The sequence below is a fragment of the Salvelinus fontinalis genome, chromosome 31, assembly GCF_029448725.1.
Source record: "Salvelinus fontinalis isolate EN_2023a chromosome 31, ASM2944872v1, whole genome shotgun sequence".
In the NCBI taxonomy this organism is placed as follows: domain Eukaryota; kingdom Metazoa; phylum Chordata; class Actinopteri; order Salmoniformes; family Salmonidae; genus Salvelinus; species Salvelinus fontinalis.
In genome coordinates this window covers 35,924,430-35,939,082 of record NC_074695.1, presented here as the reverse complement: position 1 = coordinate 35,939,082, position 14,653 = coordinate 35,924,430, and the positions used below count along the sequence as shown (strand labels likewise).

At 43.1% G+C, this 14,653-nt stretch overlaps 1 protein-coding gene across 6 annotated transcripts; it reads left to right on the top strand.

Moving 5' to 3' along the window:
• Positions 1-65: 65 nt before the first annotated feature.
• Positions 66-12,613, top strand: nmnat1 (nicotinamide nucleotide adenylyltransferase 1). 6 transcript variants are annotated; one of them, XM_055892395.1, is made up of 6 exons: positions 67-193; positions 2,475-2,630; positions 3,651-3,802; positions 4,590-4,773; positions 8,805-8,929; positions 9,764-10,923. In XM_055892395.1, exons 3-6 carry the CDS (start codon positions 3,688-3,690, stop codon positions 10,165-10,167), a joined length of 828 nt encoding a protein of 275 aa, XP_055748370.1. In that variant the 5' UTR covers positions 67-193; positions 2,475-2,630; positions 3,651-3,687; the 3' UTR covers positions 10,168-10,923. The 6 variants fall into 6 exon arrangements, with proteins under 6 accessions (XP_055748373.1, XP_055748370.1, XP_055748369.1 ...); XM_055892394.1 differs by lacking the exon at positions 2,475-2,630; XM_055892396.1 differs by lacking the exons at positions 67-193; positions 2,475-2,630 and adding an exon at positions 208-290.
• The last annotated feature ends 2,040 nt before the right edge of the window (positions 12,614-14,653 follow it).

The window sequence follows — 14,653 nt, the reverse complement described above, 5'->3', positions numbered from 1 at the left end:
CCGGTTATTTTATGTCCAATCATATGTCTCTATTTTAATCCTCTCCAATCAAAGACCGATTAGTATTACAGGAAGTGCATTACATTTTAAAGAGTCATTTCAGTGTTAGGTTCCTTGTATCTTGGGGAAATCAAGCGAATGTTTTCAGGGATCTGGGAAGATTGAGGGATTGACACGTTTGCGGGTGAACTGTGTAAGGAGGCGACTAGAAACGAATGAGACAGATTGTTTGATCACACGTGAGAGTTGTTTGACATCGTCGAGTATTGTTTCGCTATTGCAGAAATGTGGTAAGAGGTTAATGGGAAATGGCGGCGAGTAGTGCAGATGAAATGGAGGAAATTGAGGGAAAGTTGGTGAAGCAGCAGCAGCAGCAGCTGTGTTGGAATGCGAACAATATGGGTGTCAGTTCTGATGGTATGGAGCGTGAGGATGAGGGTCAAGGGCCGGAATGTTCGGTAGTGAAAAGACATAGGAAGAAGAGAGATCATTATACAGAAAGTAGTGAATCGTCTTGTAAAGAAAGCATAAAGAGGGCCAAGGTAGGATGCAAGAGTAGTGATGTGTTGGAGTGGAAAGTGGTGATTGTGTATGATGAGACCACAGGGTGTAAGTGAGACCCTATCTGACTAACTAACTAATGCCGCAGAGAAAGAGGTAGGTGAAGTGAAATTAGCTCGCTTCATTGGAAATGGTAGATTGTTAATATTGTGTGGGAACAAGGGGGAGATATTGAAAATAGAAACATTGAATGGGATGAAGATTAAAAGCCATGTATGTACCTGGTGCTTATGCTAGGTTAAGGGTAGTCCTCACTTGGGTCCCAATATATCTATGTTTACAGATGATATTAAAGGACATGTCAAGGGAGTCAAAGGGATTGAGGCCAAAAGGTTGATCAGTAGGAAAGAGGATCAAAGAAGTGAAAGGTTATCAGTGATGCTGAGGTTTGAGAGAGTCTTGCCGGGAAAAGTACAGATAGGATTCCTTAGTTTCAATGTTAGATGATTTGTCCCATGCACTGCAGTGTTTTAAATGCCAAAGAATGGGACATGTAGCTGCTCAGTGTAAAGGAAAGAAAAGATGTGCCAAGTGTTAAGGCGCACATGATTACGGTGAATGTGGAAGCAGTGTGAAGGATACGTGCTGTAATTGTGGGGGAGAACACAGTGCAGCATTTGGTGGATGCAAGGTACAGAGAGAGGCTCAGAGATACAGGATCAGTCATGATGTATCGTATGCAGAGGCCATATAAAACAGATTGGTAGAACTACAGTGCGGACTGATGGAGCATACATGGATGTGCCTGTAGTGGGTCTACTGTCGGGGCTGGTGCTTCTGATGGACCTGGCATGATTTTGAGGCCTGTTCAGAAATCGTGTACTCATGAATGTGCAGTGTCAAAGGACACTTTGATAATGAATTATATTGATAAGATTATCAGTACAACTTGGGTTGTGGAAAACAAAAATGACAGTTTGAAGGTTATTGTGGAGATGGCAAAAGAGATATTGGGGGTAACAGATGTTACTGTTGAAATGGTTGTTGACATGCTGAGCAATGCTCAGGGTGGAGTGGTTCAGCATGATATAGATACAGTTTAATGGGGAGGAGGTTGTGGTAGAAGTTAGGGATTTATTTGGTTTAGAATTTATTTTCATGGTAGTACAGAATTGGGCAGGTCATGATTGATCGTACATTCTTGCACAGTAGGTGGCGGCATGCACTTAAACTATTGTTGTGCGGACTGCCATGATATAGAAGAAAAATGTTTTCAGGGTTGTTTTATTGTCCATTGCCATGGCTTGTTAGTCAAAATAGGTTAATATTTTAGCTAGATGATCGAAATAGCCTTAAATTTTCATGGAGTATTGAAGACTTCCCGTTAAACCCCACCGAAAAAGGAAGGGGCTGAGGTTAGGTTTAGGTCTCGGGTATGGACGTCAAAAGGATATCGGATAGCACTTACCACTTTTTTTGAGTCAAGCTCCAGAGTGGCGCAGCGGTCTAAGGCACTGCATCTCAGTACTAGTGGCATCACTACAGACCCTGGTTCAATTCCAGGCTGTATCACAACCGGCTGTGATTGGGAGTCCCATAGGGCGGCGCACAATTGGCCCAGCATCGTCCGGGTTAGGGTTTGGCAGGAGTAGGCCGTCATTGTAAATAAGAATTTGTTCTTAACTGTCAACGCCCCTTCGTCAGCAGTAGTCATTCTTCAATTAAGTGTGTGTTGTCGTTCAATGACAGAAGACTAGTTTTGTGCACATTTTTTCACTTGAGAAATACTTAGTTATACTTAGTCTTAGTTAACTGTAAAATTGCGCGATTAAGACCTCTAAGTAAAAATGAATGACATATTCCTTGATTTATCTTAGATTGAGTCTGACACATTTTGAAGAAGTGTTACTGTGTATTGTTGCGTACAGTGTCTCTAGAGGGACAAATTTACGTTTTTTTTCTTGTTTTTCAAGCTACTGTCTTTTTAAGGGAGTAAATGGCACAGACGTTTACTTCTGGCTCGGAGCAAACCGAACCTATTATGCGGACGCTTTGAGACCCGTTGTTGCAACCTGGTCTCAGAGCATTTCGAGACACTCCATTTAGTATGATATGTTACGTTTCGTATGGTATGTATTAGTTTGTGGATGTCCATCACCCAATTAACGTTACAATTCGTATTATATTTAACAACATTTGCAAAACGTACAATGTGTTATGAATTTGCAAAACGTACAATATGTTGCGAATTGCTAAATGTATGTTACGAATTCAAGCTAGATGGCTAACGTTAGCTAGGGTTTACGTTTATGAGTTGCGTGTAAAGGGTTAGCTAACATGCTAAATGGTGGCAAAGTAGTTAAAAAGTTATTGTTGCAATCTGTTCTTGGAGCATTTCTTATTATTCTGTATGTCAATTCGAGAAACTCCATTTAGTATGTTAAGGCATCAACGAAAGTAGGGTGGCTGGATGAGTGTAATATCGCGAATGCCTAGCAACCCAAAGGTTGTGAGTTTGAACCTCATTAAGGACAATCTGAGCTAATTAGCCAACACTGGGGCATTCCAAGGTTAACGTTACATGGTGCATCTCTTAAAGCTCTTTGTTGCACACTTTCACTTTTGCAAGTCAAAAACCCATAAGATTGATATCATAATGTAGTAGGCTTACACAGTAAGGCATACATAGACCTATGCTACCAACATTCTATCTATGGGCTTCATTAATTTATTTGTATTGGATTTATTTAACCTTTATTTAACTAGGCAAGTCAGTTAAGAACAAATTCTCATTTACAATGAAGGCCTACCCAGGCCAAACGCGGGACGGTTGTGCTTAGATTCTATTCATAAGTCATATGTCATGTTTAGCCTATCACATTTAAAGTAATGCAAAATGGATTAGTCACAGAATTGTTCAAAGAGCCTTGAAAAAGTATTCACCCCTTTACATTTTTTTAATGATCTTTTCTGAAATACTATAAAATATAAGAAATAAATTAAATGTGTCAAAGGCATCAAAAAGTGAACTGTGCAATGGGCAAGACACATCCACACAACGTATACACATTCAGTGAAGAGTTTTGAAATCTAAACCCTCCCTGTCACACAGCTTTGTCAACATATCTTTGTATGTTTCTCTCTTTCAGCCTAGACTGTCCTTATCGTTCCTATGTACTGTAATCAATGGAGCCTCAAGATCTAACCAAAGTGGTTCTGCTGGCTTGTGGGTCTTTCAACCCCATAACCAATATGCACCTGCGTATGTTTGAATTGGCACGGGATTACCTGGAAGATACAGGTATGTCTGATATTTTGTCATCTGTCAACAGATTTTTTTTAAATATCTTTTTTATTTAACCTTTATTTAACTAGGCAAGTCAGTTAAGAACACATTCTTATTTACAATGACGGCCTACCAAAATGCAAAAACCCTCCTGCGGGGATGTGGGCTGGGATTAAAAATAATATAATAAAAATATGACAAAACACACCATGACGAGAGACAACACTACATAAAGAGAGACCTAAGACAACTACATAGCAAAGAAACAACACATGACAGCACAACAACAACATGGTAGCAGCACAAAACATGGTACAAATGTTATTGGGCACAGACAACAGCAAGAAGGTAGAGACAACAATGCATCACGCAAAGCAGCCACAACTGTCAGTAAGAGTGTCCATGATTGATTCTTTGAATGAAGAGATTGAGATAAAACTGTCCAGTTTGAGTTTGTTGCAGCTTGTTACAGTCGCTAGCTGCAGCAAACTGAAAAGATGAGCGACCCAGGGATATGTGTGCTTTTTGGGACCTTTAACAGAATGTGACTGGTAGAACGGGTGTTGTATGTGAATGATGAGGGCTGCAGTAGATATCTCTTTACATTATACATTTGTAAATCATCACTTTGTTGTGTTTTGTGAGTTTAGGACCTACTTCCTCAGACATTTGGATTGCTTCCAAATTATGAGAAGTAGACCTAGTCAAATAAGAGTGGTAGTATTTTGTATTTAACTGAATTTGTATTGTCATTGTGTGCTCTACAAAATTAGCTGGCCCAACTCCTCTTTCTTTGTCTCAGGACAGTACATAGTTGTGAGGGGCATCATCTCTGCAGTGGGTGACGGCTATAAGAAGAAGGGTCTGATTGAGGCCTGTCACCGTGTAGATATGGCCAGGCTGGCCACAGACACCTCTGACTGGATCAAGGTAGATGCATGGGAGAGCCAGCAGCCTGACTGGGTGGAGACAGCTAAAGTGATGCGGTGAGTGCTGATCATTTGTGTGTGGAGACTGTAGCTTAGTTATTGAGAGGGGTTGTCAAATCTATTTTGATTTGGTGAGTTTGTGTGATACAAAAAGAAAAAAAAGCATTACTTGCACTGCAAGACTCTTGTATTACATTTATCCAGGGTAACCTATGCCAAGATGTACTCTTAAGGAGCCTACTGTTACTCCTTAAGGTCCAAGGACCTTATGTTATTTTCAGCGGTAGACTGGCAGCCAAAAAACCCATGTAAACGTGAATCCATTCTCAATTGTGATACGGATCTAGAAACATAAAGCCTTTTACTTTCATATCATGTCAAAAATAATTTCACAAATGCTAATGTGGCCCTCTCTTCTGAGGGACCGGAGTTCATATCAGTTTGTACCTAGTACCAGGGTTTAACACCTATGAGAATGCTCATAGATACTTTAAAATGGGGATCCCCTCCCTTAAACACAATAAAAGAAACAAGAAAAATTCTCAGTCCCAAATAAACTCGGTTCTGTGTCCAAGAATCCATTCCAAGCTTTACTCGTGCGTGACCGAGGCGCTGCGCGTGAATGGAAACCTCTAGTCAACAGACCTGTGGCTGTCCCAATAAAACACACTGGAACGGCCCGACACAGTTCCTTTTGTGAAACAAAAACTAAATCGGTCTTCTTCAATTATAATGGGACCACTCCAACTCTGAACTCCTCTCTCTTTTACCACGACCAGTGGCAACTCACGACCATGTTAACGCTGTCTCTCGGTATAGCGGTTGAGAGACAGAAAGAGTAGCTTGTTGATCCTCTGTCTGAGAAAGTACAAGCAACAAATCCCTCACTGTACTCATGGTGACCGGGGATCCTCAACTAAATGTTCATCATATATACTACTTTTATTTTCACTGGTCAGTGAGTTACACAACTTTAAACTGCTTGAAACAACTAATTAGCAAATGTTGATTGCTTCTAGTTCCCTCTCATATGTCGCACTGTTCCCTAGCAACTGGTCCATCTCCCAAATATGTCTCACATGCAACAATGGTCAGTACACAATAAGTAACCAGGAGTTACATACACCCCTCACAAAATAAACTTAGCCTCCCGACAAGACCTAACACCTTTGACCTCAGAAGAATGCAATACGTTGATACACACACAGCATCGTCAATGTGTCATAGCTTGACATAAGTACACAGAAACATTCATGTTTCATTCAAGAAAATAAATACCCTTATTATACAAAATACCTGTATACCTCAGTGTAATACGGTAGTGTTGTGCAGTGTACCTAACTCCTCATAAACAGCCTAACTAGTGCCTTCACCACTCTCTTGTTTGGCAGTTCTGGGATGGTCTGAGTGTCCACTGTGGATCTGGGGAGGGCTGGACAGCTTCCTCTTCAGGGTCCCTCCAGTCCATCTTCTGTGGCTCCTTCGGGTTCTGGGTTAACTGCGACAGGTGCAGTCAGGGTGAACACTGTAGCCTCTGGAAATATCTTTGCTGACAGTGGATATTACTGGGTCCCGGAGCACATTGCAGATCCTCGCGCAGGATAGTCCCATCTTTAGAGCAGTGAAGTTCACAAAGGCTTCAGCCTCGGGCTGGGCCTTTATGTTCCAAGATGCACACTCTGAGATACTGTCTTAAGAGTTGTTGGCAGTCATCGCTTGGCAAGTGGCTCTGACTCCTGGTGAGGGGATTTCAAACCAGTCTCCAGCCTCTTCAGCACTGATGTGTGGACATCTTGATAGGGCATCAGCAGCAATGTTCACTCGCTCTGGCTTGTACTACAACTTGAACTCGTAGTTGGCGAGAGCGGCCATCCCCCTCTGGCCTGTAGCATCCAGCTTGGCAGTGGCTTGCACATAGGTGAGGAGGTTATTGTCCTTGTGCACCAGGAAATTTGCTCCGTACAGATAATCATGAAACTTGTCCGACACTGCCCCCTTTATCCCCAGGAACTCAAGCTTGTGAGCTGGATCTTCTCTGTCCTGGACAAGGTCCAGCTTGCATAAGCCACTGGTCTCCATCCCTCAGGGTACTCCTGGTAGAGCACTCCACCCTGCCACTGACTGGCGTCAGTGTGGAGGACGTAGAGCTTCTCAGGGTCAGCGAAGGTGAGCACAGGTGAGCTGGTGAGGCGTTCGATGATGTTCTGGAAGGCTCTCTCACACTGCTGTCCATTGTTTTCCAAACAGCTCCTTCTCCTCCTGGTAGGTGACTCTAGGGGGAGGACTGGTGGGCGTGCCATTTTCTCTTGGGGGCGTAACCTCGGAATCTCATGGAGGGATCTTACGACAGAAGTGTATCCTTTTCACTTACCACCGGTAGTATCCACAGAACCCAAGAAACGACTGGAGGGCCTTGAGGTTTTCTGGTCTGGGCCATGAGGGGAGGGCATCGATACCTTGGTCGGAGACTGTGGCCCAGGTATTTCACTGAGGTCTGGCAGAACTGGCACTTGTCGATGGAGGCCTGAGGCTTTCCAGACAGTCCAGGACCTTCATCAGCCTTTCTTCATGTCCCTTCAAGGTTTTCCCAAACAGAATGAGGTCATCCAGGTAGACCAGCCCTGCAAGGAGGTTCATGTCGCCGACATCCTTCTCCATTATGCATTGGAAAGTAGCTGGTCTGGAACGGTTGGACCCAGTGAACATGGAGGGGTCTCCCTGCATGGGGGGCTCAGGACACACAAGGGCAAGAGTTTTTCAATGGGCTGCTGGATGCCTACAGCGTCACAGGAGATCTCAATGGTGATGCTGATATAGCCGTCATAGGGTAGTTGCTCTCACTTAGGCCCCACAAGGTTATTCCTTCTAAAGGCCGGAGAAGGAGGTGTTGTCTTTGTAGAACTACCGGTGGATGCTTGCCACTGTCTACGATGGCATGACAGGGTTTTCACTTTTACAGGAGACACTGTAGGCTCCTTTACTGTCCCCCTCTGCTGTTTCCTGATCTTCCTTGAGCACGGATGAAGCTTCTGTTGAATTCCTCTACATTCTCTCCTTTTCTGACAGTTCCTGGAAGAGTGGCCATCTTCACCACAGTTATAGCAGAATACATTTTAATTTCTCTTTGGCCCTGGACATGTAGCTGGTCTGAGTTAGATGGATCACCATTGCAGGTATGGTGTTCTTCTACCTGTTGGTGGAGAGCTTTGATTTTGGCCCTAGCATCTGATGATGGCTTCAATGATCTGTTCAGGTCTTGAGGCTATTGCTTGGGGTGTGGCAAGGTTCTTCAGCTCGCTATCTGAGATCTCTCATCATCAAGGTCTGTAGTTTGTCTGTTAAATCACTACGGGGTGCTGACATAGGAGAGAAAGTGGTGGTGGGTATTTGCTCAGGAGAGCGAGGAGTTACATTTCCTAGATAGATCAACTGCCACTTGATGCCTTTTTACTCATCTTCAACCACACAATGCAGTGAGATCCAGAAGATAATGGGAGAATCTCCCCAAATACAGGTGTGCCAAGCTTGTAGCATCATACCCAAGAAGACTCGATGCTGTAATCTTTGCCAAAGGTGCTTCAACAAAGTACTGAGTAAAGGGTCTGAATACTAATGTAAATGTTATATTTCAGTATTTTTTTTTTTAAATAAATGAGCAAACATTTCTAAAAACCTGTTTTTGCTTTGTCATTATGGGGTATTGTGTGTAGATTGATGAGAACTCTTCAATCAATTTGTAACGTGGAAAAAGTCAAGGGGTCTGAATACTTTCCTACGGCACTCATGGTAGGGTGGGGTATGCAAAATGTCAACTGAGCACCTCTCTCCTTAATGTTTTAGCCTTCAGGTTTCATAAAGCTACTTTCTGACTACTTCTGCCATGGGCAAATACAGTATGTATAGCAAGTTTTGTTCAAATCAAAGGTCTGCGGTCAAAGTTATTGAAAACAAATGGAACGACCCAAAAGTAATTTAGTTGTGACATTTTGTAAACATAATAACAAGTGAAGCTACTCTGCCATGATCCTTGCTTGGTTCCATTGGGCTTTATCTCCCTCGTGTCAATTGAATTGTTGTCTGCACTTAAGGCATCATTATAAAGAACTGATGACAGCGGAACAGAACAATGACTATGTGGACACTGCAAAGAAGAGGAGGATTGAGGCGACAAAGCACGCTTTTGAGGATCCATCCTCATATCACACAAGGAGAGGTAAAAAAGGAGAAACATTCTCCACGAGCATTCCGAGACCACAGACAAATGCACACATTTCTTACTACCCAGAAGTTGCTACTAGCTCTGCTTTGGAGAGGAGGATGCTGTGTAACACCCAGGGCAGGTAACACAATGGGATTCATTGTTATATGGACACTGCTATATTGTTTCTTACTATCAATTCCACTCAGATTAGTAATGACAATTTTGGTCATTTTAGTGACCAAAGTGACTTACAGAACCATTGATAGTGACATACTCATTATTTGGCCCATTTGGAAATTTAACCACAATGGAATTAGGTCTCAGACTTTATCCTTGATGATTTTACTCATGTGCATATATGGCTTTTTCACATTTTTGTGTGCTTGTTTTTTTTTAAATGGTCATATTAATAAACTAAAACCGACAACCCTCTTGTTGCCAGCACCATGTTCTAACTCATTGAGCCAGCAACTGTTGAGTACTACTGTCTGTCTGGGACATTACCACCCACATAGGGTTTGGTTTTATAGAAACCAGTGACAACTAGTCATGCCACCTGAAGACTGGTATGGTGGAACAGCAAGTGATCTGCCCTGAGGTAATAAAAACGTAAAGTACATGGTGCTGGCTACATGTTTTACCGGCACAGGCTGTCTCTACTAGTGCAGAATATTGTGGCCAACTTTTTGACATTGTCAGAAATCAGGCAATTCCCACACTTTTACTTAAACCCACTGACTTTCTAGCCTAATGTGTGTTTATATCAGAGGTTAGGTACAGCAGAAGACACATTTCAATCTTGTATGAGTTAATAAACTATTCTTCATCTGTCCATGAACCATTTAGACAACGGCCCTCAGCTGAAACTCCTGTGCGGCGCGGACGTCCTGGAGTCCTTCGGCGTTCCCAACCTGTGGAAGCACGAGGACATTGCCGAGATTGTGGGGCGCTATGGCCTGGTGTGCATCACCCGCAACGGCTGTGACGCCCACAAGTTCATCCACCAATCGGAGGTGCTGTGGAAGCACCGCAAGAACATCCACGTGGTCCGCGAGTGGGTGACCAACGAGATCTCGGCCACGCATGTGCGCCGGGCCCTGTGCCGGGGCCAGACCGTCCGCTACTTACTGCCGGACCCGGTGGTGAGCTACATCCGGGAGCACGGCCTGTACAGTGCCGAGAGTGAGCAGAAGAACGCTGACGTCGTCCTCGCCCCACTTCAGAGACACACCGGCCCCTCCTCCAGCTGAGGTGGCCAGCCATATTGCCTGCTGCAAACTTGAATGCCTTGATGCCTTGTCAAACGTGGTTTCCATATGTTTGATACCTTTACAATTTATTTTCTAGCCGTTACAATTAGCCCGTCTTCCTACAGCTCCTCCCACCAGCCTCCTCTACTTGAGACTGTGTAGTAGAAACATTTATCTTTTTACTGGTTTGAGAAGATTTGTGAATGAATGCACAGATATTTTTGTATCAGTTGAAGTAGACTGCTCACCAGTGCTAGAATGAGTTTGCACCAGAATAGCCTCTTGTATGGCATCTCCTCAGAGAATGGGTGAATCTGCTAAAGATTAAATGAATAACTGTGTTTTGTAGAATAGCATAAGCACCCAAGTAGTGGCAATCCCAAGTGCCAGAATGTAAACCCTTGATCTGGCACTAACAGTCAATCTGGTCCGTAGAGCACTTTATCTGTATAATAGCACAGATCGAAACCCATGATTATTTGTGTACAAATGAGAATTCCTTGATTTATAATGAGCCTGATACATAACTTCAGAAATGTTTCATTTCGAAATGCAATGCAGTGATTAACATGCTCGTCCACCCTTGAGTACCTTTTAAATGCTGGGGCTTTAGTGTGTTTGACAAATTCCCTCAGGCAAAGGCAGTTGGTATATATGGAAGTCGTTTACAGATATAGTAGGTTAGAGTGACATACAAACGGCATGGTGTGTATTGAGAGAAATAAAACGCTGTCTTTGTTTTGCAGCTTGTGAACACTTCTGTCAGTGTCATTGCTGTCTCCAAGAAAAATACTGTACATCTGATAATGAGGAAATCCCAACCGTTCACACCTATTCTGTTTGCTTCAAATGCAGGTTATTTGTAGCTTTTTTGTTATTAAAAAGGAAGACTATTAACTTTCCTGGTCAGATAAGCATTGTTCTGATAATAACATGAAATGTATTACAATAGTTGATTGAAGTGTAGATACAATACCCACTCAGTGGTTGCATTAGTAGAGGCACTTTATGGAATCACTGAGTTGATTGAAACTGCAGAATTTCCCTTTTTTTGGTTGTTTGGCAACAAAGGCAATGCAGCCAAGCGCTTCCTATCTTGACTTGTCTTATTTCTAAAATTAACTTCTGTTTCTTGATCAATATATCGAAAACCAAGCCTAGCTACGGTGGTGCTCAATTTAGCAGGACCGAATGAAGGCTCAGGCCAAACCCTCATCTCATATGTTCCCAAGCAAAACAGGCAAAATGGTTATTTATTTTCAATTATGTACGATTTATAATCTGACATCATACAAGCAATCACTGTATTGACTCTAGTCATGTTCATAATATGTTTGGTAGTAGCAGCTGGTGTCTTCAAGCCTTTGTCAGGGTGCAACTCAATATTAGGAAGGTGTTCCTAATGTTTGGAATACTCAGTGTATGTCTGAGCATGTGTTCTTACACTCTGTCCATCCCCAGGTATTGATCCCACAGTTTGTAAAATCGCTCAGATGCTGAAGCTGGGGGAGGTGATCGAGTAACAGAGTGACCTGAACATAATCAAAATCCTCAGGCCATTCTGCAACTATACTTTCTCTTTCACCAATGGGCTAGATACTAGGCACTGCAAGGTGCGATCCAGGCAACCTGTTTAAGTCTAGCAAAGCCAGACTCCCAAGTCTCGCACTGGCTTAGCTAGCTCTGGTCCAGGTCATTAATGAGCGTTCCTTCACAAACAGTCTGCAGTTAAAGTTAGAGACGGAACGCACCCTAACGACCTGGACCAGCCTTCTAGTCAGGTTGTGCGAGACTAACCTGACATTAACCACTTTGGTCAAAGATTAGATCCAAAGAATATTGAGGTTCCCATTAAAAGGGCATTTGTGATAATGATTAGTGTAATTGAGCTTGTTCTAGCTAGCCTACATGAACTACGAGGTCAGTCTTTCAAAAATGATGGACATGCTTTTTGCTCTGTATCATACAGTCGCGGGTGACATGAAGGGGAGTAAGCTGGTGTGTGAACAGATTGGGAAGGTGATTGGACACACTGACTAGAGAAAGATAAACTACATTCTCTTATGCATCTTATATTCCTATTCTCTTTTCTCAGGAGTTATACTGTGAAGGCCAGGTCTGCAAGCAAGTTTTCAAAAAGAATGTGAAGGAATGCACTTTAAGGGTTCACATTTTAATGTCACGTGCACAAGTACAGTGACATGCCTTTCTTACAAGCTCCAAACCCAACAATGCAGTAATCAATATCAATGTTGCACAAAAAATAACAAATGACAGAACAAAAACATGAGAAATAAGAAATAAGAACACGAGAAAGTAAGAAGCTATGTACAGCATCAGTTCCAGTACCATAATTACAATGTACGGGGATACTGGAGTGATAGAGGTAGATATGTACCAGGGGAAGATGACTAGGCATCAGGATAGAAGCTGTTCAGGAGCCTGTTGGTGTCATACTAGATGCACTGGTACCGCTTGCTGTGCGGCGGCAGAGAGAACAGTCTATGGCTTGGGAGGCTGGAGTCTTCAACAATTTTCAGGTCCTTCTTTTCACACAGCCTGATATAGAAGTCCTGGATGGCAGGGAGCTCGGCCCCAGTGATGTACTGGGCTCTCCACACCACCCTCTGTAGCTCCATGTGATCAAGGGCGGTGCTGTTGCCATACCAAGCAGTGAAAAAGAATGTGGACTACAGGAAAAAGAGGACCGAGCACGCCCCCATTCTCACCGACGTGGCTGCAGTGGAGCAGGTTGAGAGCTTCAAGTTCCTTGGTGTCCACATCATCAACAACCTAACATGGTCCAAGCACACCGAGACAGTCGTGAAGAGGGCACGACAAAACCTATTACCCCTCAGAAGACTGAAAAGATTTGGCACGGGTCCTCAGATCCTCAAAAGGTTCTACAGCTGTACAATCGAGAGCATCCTGACTGGTTGGGCAACTGCTCGGCCTCCGACCGCAAGGAACTGCAAAGGGTAGTGCGAACGGCCGAGTACATCACTGGGGTCAAGCTTCCTGCCATCCAGGACCACTATACCAGGTGGTGTCAGAGGAAGGCCGTAAAAATTGTCAAAGACTCCAGTCACCGTAGTCAAAGACTGTTCTCTCTGCTACCACACGTCAAGCAGTACCAGAGCGCCAAGTCTACGTCCAAGAGGCTTCTAAACAGCTTCTACCCCCAAGCCATAAGACTCCTGAACATCTAATCAAATGGCTACCCATACTATTTGCATTCTCAGCATTCTCTTATCTAGGTGGGTGAGGGCAGTGTGGAGTGCAATTGCGTTGTCTATGGATCTGTTGGGGTAGTATGCAAATTCGAGTGGATCTAGGGTGTCTGGGATGATGGAGTTGATGTGTCACAACCAGTCTTTCATAACACTTCATGATTACAGATGTGAGTGCTACAGGGTGGTAGTCATTGTGGCATGAAATGTTGGAGTTCTTTGGAACAGGAATGATGGTAGTCATTTTAAGACGTGGAGACTACAGACTGGGACAAGATGTTGAAAATTACCGTGAATATGACTATCAGCTGATCTGCGCATGCTCTGAGAACGAGTCCTGGAATACTGTCTGGCCCCACAGCCTTTCAAGTGTTGTCCTGATTAAAGACCTTACGCACGTCAACCATCTTCTTGAGAAGAAGATAAGATGGTCCATGATGTAAACCAATTGTGTTATTCCTAGACTGAACCCTAAGCATAGGGGAAAGAAACCCAGGTCTATGAGCTGTAAATTATCTGGCATTGTCTGGGGCAATATGACTTGACTGTTCATTTGATAGTCCCAAATGAAAAACTTTATACTTTTTGACCATTAGAGGACACTGCATTGGATTATTGTTATAAAATTGTACGGTACATAATTCGAAAAGAAGAACACAGCAGGGCTTGGTTGACATTTTTAAGAGGAGAATTCTCACCTGAATAAATAATGGTCTATAACCCTCAAAGTCAACTCTGGACCTCAAAACCAGTTCCACTGCATGTTTTAATTGTTCCCCTCTAATTAGGGACTGATTTAGACCTGGGACAACAGGTGTGTGCAATTAATTATCAGGTAGAAAAAAAAACAGCAGGCTCCGGACCCGTAGGGTAAGATGTTGAGTACCCCTGGTCTATAATATGGATGTTAAGAAAAGTATATTCCACATTGTAAAGGCTTAGGAAATCTTAGCAGATATCAGTCAGTAACTGGATAAGACTTCTGCCGTATTACCGGCACACAAAATTAAATTGTGTTCTTTGTGGTCCTCTGTTCTGTCTTGCCATGAGTGAAGGTAGGGAGCTGAGAATAATCTAAACACAACTGGATTTGATTTTCCCAAAGTCATTAGCCTTGCTGCAAAAGTCAGTATTAAGAGAAATTCTAGACTTCAAATCAGATTTTATCGGTCACATACACATATTTAGCAGATGTTATTGTGGGTGTAGTGAAATGCTTGTGTTCCTAGCTCCAACAGACTTGCCACAAACTTGTG

What these genes read in the sequence shown, in the direction of transcription:
- nmnat1 (XM_055892394.1), top strand. Translation starts at nt 3,688, where the DNA reads ATGGAGCCTCAAGATCTAACCAAAGTGGTTCTGCTGGCTTGTGGGTCT. An exon ending in GAGACAGCTAAAGTGATGCG is followed by an intron (nt 4,774 to 8,804) that starts GTGAGTGCTGAT and finishes TCTGCACTTAAG; the next exon opens with GCATCATTATAAAGAACTGA. An exon ending in CTCATATCACACAAGGAGAG is followed by an intron (nt 8,930 to 9,763) that starts GTAAAAAAGGAG and finishes TGAACCATTTAG; the next exon opens with ACAACGGCCCTCAGCTGAAA.